General features: G+C 42.1%; 1 protein-coding gene across 1 annotated transcript; it reads right to left on the bottom strand.

Moving 5' to 3' along the window:
- Positions 1–3,933: 3,933 nt before the first annotated feature.
- On the bottom strand, positions 3,934–9,722 carry LOC127339538 (NAC transcription factor 32-like). The gene is made up of 4 exons (XM_051365378.2): positions 9,717–9,722; positions 9,546–9,587; positions 5,249–5,393; positions 3,934–4,827 (listed from the first exon to the last, which is right to left on the bottom strand). The coding sequence occupies exons 1-4, from the start codon at positions 9,720–9,722 to the stop codon at positions 4,088–4,090; spliced, it is 933 nt and encodes a 310-aa protein (XP_051221338.2). The 3' UTR covers positions 3,934–4,087.
- Positions 9,723–10,731: the final 1,009 nt, after the last annotated feature.

The following is a 10,731-nucleotide window of genomic DNA, read 5'->3' as shown; positions in this document are numbered from 1 at the left end:
CTTCAACGTGCTTCTTGGCTCCTACTGGTTCGATAAACCTTGGTTTCTTACTGAGGGAAAACTTGCCGCTGTATACATCACACCTTCCTCTTGGGGTTCCCAACGGACGCGTGCTGTACGCGTATCAGTGGCAGGGACACTATTATATTAATTCGGGTTGTGTATAAATATTTGTTATATTTCCCAATTGCGCTTTCATCTCAAGCATCTTATTTGACTTGGATGCAGGTCATGCCTATAAGCGATCTACCCTCTCCCCGTAACTCATTCAATGGCAGAGTTCACCACTTGAGTGATTTCACTTTGAGTAGCCCTTCTTATTTTGTATTGTTCCATACTGATGTTTATCACCCGAAACACTTTCTAGTACTGGTTGTGTTGTTCCATACTGTTGTTTATCCTATATATGTTTTATATAGGATGGTAATCATGGTAACTTTATAGCTTATGGGACTCTTCACTGATGCAATCATATCCAACTTGGGCGAGCAGAAGCAACTGTCAGGTCACTTTTATCGTTGCTATCACACATAAGTAGGGCTGGTCGAAGATTTTGAGAATATTGACGACAACGAACATTCATGCGGTTGTACATTAAATCTGGAGTCCACTCAATAATTATGGTTAACTACTGTTTCGACACTTGACACAAGAGGTAAGTTTTCTCACTGACATTTGATTTTTCGGTCAGTCGATGCTATGCTAAAATATGTTTGCCAATCTATTCCAGACGGTTCCTCGAAGTTCTGTAATTTGTCTTCAATTTATTTTTTCCTTGTCATCTTCATTTTTTAAATTTCGAGTTGATTATTAAATGGAAATTTAGCACACTGCAATAAGTTTGAAGTAACTTATGGTAACTACAGCGGGCGAGTAATTCATTTTTTTTTCTATTTTTCCTGCAAATAGGTTAATGTACCCAGCACCATCACTTCCATATCTAACACACTTTTTGTTCAGTATTTCTCTCGTTTGATTAGCTTAAATATAGAATTATCCTATTTTTGTAAAGATTATGTAATTTTGAAGCATGGTATTCTGGTGCAAAATACCAAATAGGTACCTGATTTATTTACTGACAAGTTCAATCTCAGAGATCTCTGTGAAGAATATCAATTATTGATGCCTACTATTCATGTATCAAGCTTTGAGATTTGGAGGTTCTCATTTTGATGAGCTTCATTAGCTACAATTTTCACGAGAGCTGAACTATGATATCAGGCATGCATCTCCGATGATGTACATCAACTATTTACTATGTACAACTTTTATAGTTTCAGATAAATAGGTAAACTTATCATCCATTGTAATATCTAAAAATACAATTGTATACTCGTCTAATTTTCCACATTTTCTTTCGTTTGATAGGTGATTGTGTAATTTCAAGAACTTTTATGTCCTAGCATTTTATTTCTTTCATTGAAATGTTTTAACTGACATCTTGATATTTTGGCAATGGTTCCTTTTCTAATTTAATTTAATATTATTTTGCGAGTTATATGTGATTCTAAACATGTGGCGTGATATTAACTTGTTATACAGTTAGGTATGACCAAATTGCACAATATTAGTATTATATTCCCTTATTTGTGAGAACTCTTATCGATGGTTGGTATTGTGCGAAACCAGGGCCGGCCCATACTTATACAGGGCCAAGCGAGGGGCCTATTCACATAAATTATTAAAACACTATATTTCAAGCTAAAGAAACTGAATATCTTATTATTGAGTACATTATGTCAAAAAATATATTATTATTGAGTACATAGTAGTAGATTTTTTTTTTTTTTTTTGCGGAAAATACTAGTAGAAATTCCTAATCTTTTTACACTGAAAATGAAAGCGCATACTAACTTTTGGCTCTAAAATGACAGGACGTAGTTGTATATGTGGATTGCCTAGCCCTTTCCATCAGATCGGACTTTTGGTTCAAGTGGCTAGTGCATGAAGCTTAACATGGTATCAGAGCCCCAGGTCTCAAGTTCAAATCCTGGCTTTCACATGGTTTTCGCAATTAAGCCTAAAAATTGCTGTTGCCCCCCTCTATAGCCACCGCTGTTTCGGTGTGCTCTTCTTCTTTCACGTGTTGACTTTCTCTTCTCCCGTCACACGTGAGTGGGGGTGTTGTGAAGTGTATATGTGGATTGCCTAGCCCTTTCCATCAGTTCGGACTTTTGGTTCAAGTGGCTAGTGCATGAAGCTTAACAGTAATTACCTGTCTCGATCAAGCCACCGCAATTTCCTATTTCAGAAAGAACCAGAGAGCAGCAATCACCTAAAAAGTGCAAGAAAGTAATATTAGACAATCACCTAAAAAGTGCATAGTAAAGCAAATTAAATTCGATAGAAGAACTAGTTAAGAGTGGATTGAGGAGCGACGGAAAGGGCAAGCCGCGAGCACACCTTTACCTTTCTCGATCTAATCCCAATTCCCAAATTGCTATTTGATTGGGAACAAATTTGAAAATTGAAATGGAGAAGTTTGAGGAACGATAGAGCTGCATCGTTGACCTCAATTCATGGCTGGCCGGGATCTTGGAAGGCACAGCAGTTGCGGCGCGGTTTAGGAATTTGCGGGAGAAGGAGATGAGTCGTCTCAGCCTCTCAGGAGCGTGCGAGATGGACAAGAAGAGAAGGATTGATTTTTTTCTTTAGGAAACAGAAGTCAAGTGATCCATCTCCCATAGGTGGTGATCAGCCTGGACAGCCCATGGGCTTCAGAAGGGCTAAAATCAGAAACTTCATTTAACTAGTACTAAAACTACTACCTGAGCTGGGGCCCAGGGTCGCGGGGGCCCAGTGCGGGCGCACTGTTTGCCCGGCCTGTGGGCCGGCCCTGTGCGAAACAAGTCATGAGGATACACCTGCGACTGGACGAATATCCATGTGAATTTGATTTTGGACAGCGAACAGTTCCAAGATAATGTCAAAACGAGATGATCTTCCGTACCCCGTGGCAACACAACGCCATTTTGGTCCACACTGTTCTCAATTTAGTTTGAACGCCACATTTTACATTTGAAGTAGTACTGTAAGATATTAGAAAACTATGTACCTCTCTTGCACTCGCTACTTCTAAAGTTGAAAGTAATAACGAGGTTTTGATTTATGTTCACATTGTGCCTATGCATAGAAGTGGGCTATATTACCTACCGTTGAGAAAGAGCAAGACTAAATCATGGTTGCTAAAATTGATCACTTATTATTAGAAGATGAATGGCTCTCCCTGTATGAGTCACTGCCTCGTAATGATTCGACTACTTGATGTTGGTTATTGACCCTTACTTGATGCAGCAAGAGTGAAACCCTATGGAATTCAAGATTGTTTTGGAGGAACATTTGGAGTTTGTGACACAACATATAGTGCGGCAGGTAGGGGACGGGGACAATCTTCACACCGGCGGTGAGGAGGCGTGCATGTGTGTTTTTGGTGCTTATTGGTAGTTTTTCGAGAATCTGGTAGGACATGGTGCGATCAATATGGAAAGTTCTCTATGATTTTTTTGGATTTATATTAAACTTTCCAAATAAGCTCTTCATTTTTATGTCTGTTCCATAAATGCACTTCAAACAATTAAAACTTTGTCCCAAGAATATAATTCCAAATGATATTCTTATTATCGTATCCTAGATAATTCTTTGCGTATTACCTTATAAATTTTCCAAAAAGTTGTGGGCTTGTAATAGAGCCTTTGGTGTCCATATTTATTTGCGTATGAGAGTTTCACCTCTTTCCAGCGTAAATTTGCCTACAACTCCTTTCTGTATCATAGCATTAGCAATGACATAGGTTAACGACATTATGTTTGTATTTTAAATATTTCTGGTGTGTTTATATGTGTTGTCGCCCCGTAGCAACGCAAGAGCATTTGTACTAGTGAAAAGAAAAACCATATTTGTAATTTACAGGCATTTGAAAGCTGATTGCAATTTGCAACATACCAACACCCATGATTCTAGGAGCCACACGCGGCCGTGTGTTCGTAGCAAGCAAAACCAACCGTTGCTAGCGTACCGAAGACATTATCCTATACTGAAACATAAAGCACAGATACATGCATGGATCTTGTATGTCACACACGCACACTTAATAATCTGGCTCGAACATGGACAAGGACGATGTCGTCAGCGATAGCTCCTCTTCGCCGTCGCCGGCGCCCCTCATGCAGTTGGCCCGCTTGCTGGGCGGGAGGAGGTACACGTCGTCGTCTTCGATGGCATGGAAGGAGAGATTCCTCTTGATGGTCTCCAGCACCGACGCCAGCTCCTGCGGTGCACTCTCGCTGCGCGCCCTGCCGGTAGCGCTTGCACCACCGTCGACCTGACCGGAGCCGCCGCCTATCAGGTACTGCAGGAGCTGGCCGTCGGTCCAGTCATCACCGAAGCCGACGTATGCAGTGCTGGGCACGTGCACCTCCCCCGTGGCCGCCGCCGCTGGCGCAGCAACCTGGCTCGGCGCCCCGGATTCTCCATCCGCGTCCGGCGCGACGGCGACTCCCTTCTTGCGGACGCGGCACAGGACCCAGTCGTCCAGCCTCATGGAGTCGTGAGGCCTGTGCCGGGCGGCGCCGGCGTCGGCGTGGAGGAGGCGGTACTCGTGCATGACCCACTCCGTCTTGGTGCCACGCGGGGAGCGGCCCTGGTAGAAGACGAGCGCCTTCTTGACGCCGAGGCAGCGCGTGCCGCCGGCAGCCAGGATGGGCTTGTCTGTGCCGGTGGCCTTCCAGTATCCCGACCCCGCCGTGCGGTTGGGCCGCGCGCCATTGGGGTACTTGCGGTCCCTCGGGCTGAAGAAGAACCACTCCCCTTCGCCGAACATCGCCTTCTCTGCAGGCGCAAAATTGTCAGCGTTGCATGCATGCATCAATATCTCTTTGTTGGTACACTTGTCACTCTCGGCGCATTTTGGCAAAATGTGTGTGTGTGTGTGTTGGCACATGGTAATTGTGGCCGGCCTGCGTGTAACATGCACATCGTAGTCCATTCATGGTAACTAAGACTGATGTGTTTGATTAGGAGCTGACCGGCTGATGGTGTGAAACGGACGTACGTACATAGATTGTATCTAGCGGAGTAGACAAGGAGAAGAGACAAGTGGTACGGCCGCCAGATTGACCTTGTTATTTCCATTCTCCTAAACAATTAGGTATGTTGACCTAATGCACACTTCCTAATTGGGATCTCAAATGTCTCATGCATAGATCAGAGCGAGGAATCGAACTCGAATTGCATGCCTCTGCATTCATACCTGGTAGGTCCCACGGGTCGAACTTGTAGATGTCGACGTCGGCGATGATGGAGGTGACGGCGGCGGCGGCGGAGGCGGCCTTCTTGCTGAGGTAGCATACGATGATCTCCTGGTCCGTCGGCTGGAACCGGAACCCCGGCGGCAGCTGGCAACCTCGGAACACAATTCCTTCTTCGTCCATTGCTGAGCTTAATTAGCTAGCAGACGACGATGCGCAGCTAGTGAGCTAGCTAGGCGACGATGCGTTGCTGCCGATCGACGACGATGAATGGCTTAATAGACTTGGAAACACATAGGCATTGACCAACCTATATATACACAAGCCCTAGGCGTCTTCTACCCCGTACGTGTGTATACATGTCGTCAAGATACCAAGCATTGCGATTATCAACTCGGGGACGACGGCGACGCGCGGGGCACGGATCGACCTCGATCCGGCGAACAAACGGCTGCGAGTGACCAAGGAGATGGAGACAAAGCAAATCATGCTAACATAGGATTAGCTTGCTGACGTCCAATGCTAGGTCACGCTTCCACAGGATTACTTGTATGATCTTGACAGGCGCCGTCCCTTATTTAGGCCGGTACCAAGGCAAATGGGAATGCACTTTTCAGCATGCATGCTGGTGGCCAGCTGGTGACGTGGACTAGAGGTTAATTGACGCCCACGTAAAAGTTGAAAGTCAGTTTCACATTGCTACTACTGCACACATACACGTACGGATGATCCGTAACGGATCCTCACCATTGGTAGGTACGTAATTTCTCCGTTTTAAAATAAGTATCACGGTTTTGTCTAGTTTTATTTGTAGATCGGCACTTACTTCAGAATGGAAGGAGTAGAGATAATATAACAGATTATATTACTAATTACCTAGTTATGGAGGCGACGTGGTCCTAATTTCTTTGCCGTGTGTCCGTTAGGCGTGCCGCCCTAACAGCTCCGTCAACGGTGGGTAGAAACGACATGTGGTGTGGTTCTTTGTTGTGCTTTTTTCTAGGATTTTGTCGTGTCCGAATTCTTTGCCGTGTGTTTCCTTGTATTTTGCCGTGTCTGAATTCTTTACCGTGAGCTTAACTGTGCGGAGCACGGCAAATGATGTGTTTGCCGTGTTCCGCGCTTCTTGGCGCACGGCAAACGTCCGGTCACACGAGAATGGAAGATTTTCCCGTAGTGTTATGTGATTTCCTTATTCTAATTACGGGAGACATCTCGATTTAGCAGTGGGATTAATCAATTGTCAGTTCTTTTGATGATACATACTACCTAATTTTGTGTAATAAAGTTATATGTTCATGATATTAGATATATTCTTTAATGTAGAAACAAGAGGTTATTATATGCATCGCAGCCAGGCCTGTCACCTTTTCGACAAAAGAAGTTCTATTCCTTGGTACCAAAATGTACTTCCTCGAACCAAACTAGCAATGCTTAATGGTATATACAGACTTGTTAAGGAAATCCTTTTATGTACTCCCTCCGGTTCATATTAATTGACTCTAATATGGATGTATCTAGACACATTTTAGTTCTAGATACATCTATATTGGAGTCAATTAATATGAATCGGAGGGAGTATCTTTTTTCTTCTCGGAAACCGTCCCAAGCAAAGCTAATTATGCATGATCGTCAAACCAACCAATGGCATACCAAAGGCAATCACGGGCAAAGCTGATCGTCGAACCAACACCATCAACAAGAAAATAATACGACTTGTGCTGAATTATCAAGCCGGAAATCTAAATCATGGGCGCTCCATGCAGAGAGAACATAGCCGTGATGTCTGTCGCCATAGTACTCGTCCACCACTCTTCCACCTTGCTCACGTAGAATTAGTCGGCAAAGTAGAACACGCCGGACATGAGAATTGTTAATTTTTATATATATTATTCAGTAGACTATGTGGATATATAGCAAAAAATATCTACTTATGCATACAATAATGTATTGAAGAATTTTTTTTTATGGCAGTACTGCCACGTACTATATTCCACGTTGGATAGGAATGTAAGGTAAGCATGATACAAGCGGTGGTTAAATCAAGGTATAGGTGTACGCTGAGAGAATTAATTAGTTAATTTCCAGGATATGCATGCATTGTATAGACAAGTTGGTATTATCTAGTAAAAGAATGTAGACGACTTTCCAGTCTAGGAACAAATTACTCGAGGAGAACAATGAACAATGTTGGGACTTGTTAATTGTCGACTGTCACGGCAGTCACAGAATAATGTAATGCTCGAGTCGTGCAATCTATATCAACCTGATAGACCAGCAGCCAGCAACGCGAGCCTCGACGGTGCAAGCAAAGCAATTTTAGTACCGCGGATTGGCCTGATCTAGTTTATCTGTTTTCTCGTGTGAACGGGGTTTTCACGCAAAATGTACGGACCCTGTCGAGGCATTGATCTCATCACGGTTTGCTCGGACAAGCACATAAGTCTTAATCTAGTTTTATGATAACTACGAGCATACCAAATACAGTTTCCAGTCTTAGTAAGCGATGTATATGGGAATGTTTTGGCTCACACAGGTGTAGATGCATCTATTATGAAAAATATATTTTAAATTTATTTCAAAATGTTTAAAATTTTCGAAATAAAATTCTGATTGCGCATCCTCCTATTCGATGTTAGCTCACAAAAGTTTGGCACAGAAAAACTTTTTATGTGCACTATGTAAAAAAGAAAAAAAATGTCTCGTTAAAAGCTATTTTGGAGCGTCGAAAATTATTATTTTTACACTAGTCACAAAATATAATATTTTTCTGTGAAACTTCGTGCGTGAACAAAGAATGTCTGGATGTACATCCTGATATTTTTTTTCAGAATTTTTAGACATTTTAAAATGTAATTTTGAATAGTAGGTGCATCTACACCTATGAGCTAAAGTAGATTTCCCATGTATATGTGCCATGTGCATCTACTCTTTCCGTCTATAAATAAGTGATGCAACTTATTTTTAGACAGAGAAAGTACTATATATTTGCATTTGTACGTATCTCTCAAAAATAAAACAGAAAGCACCAGATTTACTGTTTGTTTTTAATGGGCGAACTCTATACACCGACCATGTTGATGTTTATACCGCGCTGCATAATGGGACTCGACGATTGCAAATGTGTTTTTCCATACGTCTAGGATTTTCGATTTTCTGTCCGGTTTCTTTTGTATTTTTCCCGGTTGTTACGGATTGCTGCATGGTATTTTGGTTAAAAAAATGTTTTGAAAATATTTAGATTCAAAAAATATTCAAATTTTGTAAATTTTTTGGATTTTTTAAAAAGGAATACGGTAGGCGAAGCCCCTACTACTAGTTTTTCTTCAAACAATAGGAATCAAAATATAGGTCCCTAGTGACCTGAACCTGGGTGGCAGGTTGTACATTCACATTCATAACAAAGTGAGCCAGACTCACTTCTTAAAAATGTTCACATTCAAAAAAATGCTAATATTTGAAAATTATTCAAATCTTGAAAAAGTTTAGATATTCAAATTTGTTGAAATTCAAAAATTATTGAAATATTCAGATTAGAAAATATGATGAAATTCGAAAATTGTTCACATTATTTTAAACCTTTAGATTTTTTTGAAATTTTAAATTGTTCAAACTATTCAAATTTGACAATTTGTTGAAATAAAAAAACAGATTCGAAGTTATTGAAAATTAATAAAACGTTCATATTTGAAATTTGTTGTAATTCAAAAATTATTCAGAATGTTTAGATACGAGGGAAAACAAAAATTGAAACAATCTCTATATACTACTCCCTCCGGTTCATATTAATTGACTCTAATATAGATGTATCTAGACACATTTTAGTTCTAGATACATCCATATTGAAGTCAATTAATATGAATCGGAGGGAGTACTTAAAAAGACTAAAGTGGTTCCTTATTCTGCCATCACACAATACGTTGGTAGTTTTGGTCGTCCGACTCCCTTCGCTTCGTCGCGCACATGGGCCAAAGCCCAACGAACCCACTTCTCCTTTCGCTGTTCAATCGTATCTTCCTCTCGACCCTATCTCCACCGCCGCCATTGATCCCAACACCACCACATCGCAGGAGCGCGTACAGAGGACGGCGGCGCGGAGAGTGGCGCCGACCCATGCCACTGCTGGCCTCCTCCTCGAGCCGGCCTGGACGGAGTGTTGTGGGAAGCTTCTTCGGGATATAGATGCTCAGGTGAGCCGTGGTGTGCTTCTCCCTCCTCCCTTTGTCTCTTCCTCTCTATCTATCTCTTCCCTCACTCTCGTTGCTGCAGGGAATGGAGGGGGAGGGATGAGATTTGTGCAGATTTTGCTTCTTCCTCCTCTCTCTGTCTTTTCCTCTCGATCTATCTCCTCCATGCCTCGGAGAAGCGGATCAAGTTGCAGCGGCAGTGGCAGCACGGGGCTGAGGTTCGTTCAGTTTCGCTTCTTCCTCCTCTCTGTCTCTTCCTCTATCTATCTGGATCAGCTCTCACTCCCATTGCTCCCATCTTTCTCGTTGACGAGGGCGCCGATTGCAGGGAACACAGTAGGAGGGGGTGTCAGCCAAGGAGGGTGTCCGCTGCAGCTATAACCGCTCTGATGTCCATACCATCCAGATCGATGCCACCCCAATAGCAGAATCTGAAGAACAAGGTGTTTTCTCTCTTTCGTTCTCTTGGCAACATAATCGATATTGTGCCTGCCTTAAACTTTAAGAACACGATGCTTTGTGAAGAAGTCCTGTGAAGAATTGTGTTTTGTAGTTGTTCAGACTGTAGTAGTATCAGTGGAGTTCCTATACATATGGCATATTGCTCTTCCTTTTGGTGATGTGAGACGGTGAATGAACATGTGACTTTCTTGCTTAAATTTAATGGTTGATTGAACATCTTGGAGGAAAGCCATCAAATACATATGGCATTAATGCGATGGTAAAAATGGTAGTATCAAAAGTGTGTGTTTCAATAAACAATTGCTTATGCAACTTTAACATTGTGTTTGGTTTCAAGTGACGCAGCTTGGTTACTTAGGAGCAGCCTATTTTGCAGGTGATCTGGTTCTTGGAGAGATAATATTGCTTCTTGTCACCGGAGGATTTTGTAGCGGGCCTATATGATGAGTATCTTCGTAAATATGGCTCTGTGAATGTCTGGAGATATTGCACAAAAATATTCGACTATTTAAGGTATTATTCTTATATCGCTTTTATTCTGCATGCAATATTCCTTTGAGGCTTTCATTGTGCTTCTTTGAGTTAAATTAAAATATACAAGAATTGGTGACATCATAATTTGTTATTTTCAGTTTGTCTGCTCTTATTGAGAACTAAATCTTCAGTATCCATGGAGGTTTTCCCCTGCTATCACGACACTGGATCAGGCAAACAATACAGCAGTGACAACTCAGAGGGCACCAATGCAGCAGTGGCTGGCACTCATGCATGCATAGTGTACAACATGAAACTTGTTGCTTTGAAATCCGGTGCATCTCCATAGTAAATAGTGAAGA

The sequence above is a fragment of the Lolium perenne genome, chromosome 3, assembly GCF_019359855.2.
Source record: "Lolium perenne isolate Kyuss_39 chromosome 3, Kyuss_2.0, whole genome shotgun sequence".
Classification (NCBI taxonomy): domain Eukaryota; kingdom Viridiplantae; phylum Streptophyta; class Magnoliopsida; order Poales; family Poaceae; genus Lolium; species Lolium perenne.
This window is presented reverse-complemented; position numbering and strand designations above follow the sequence as displayed.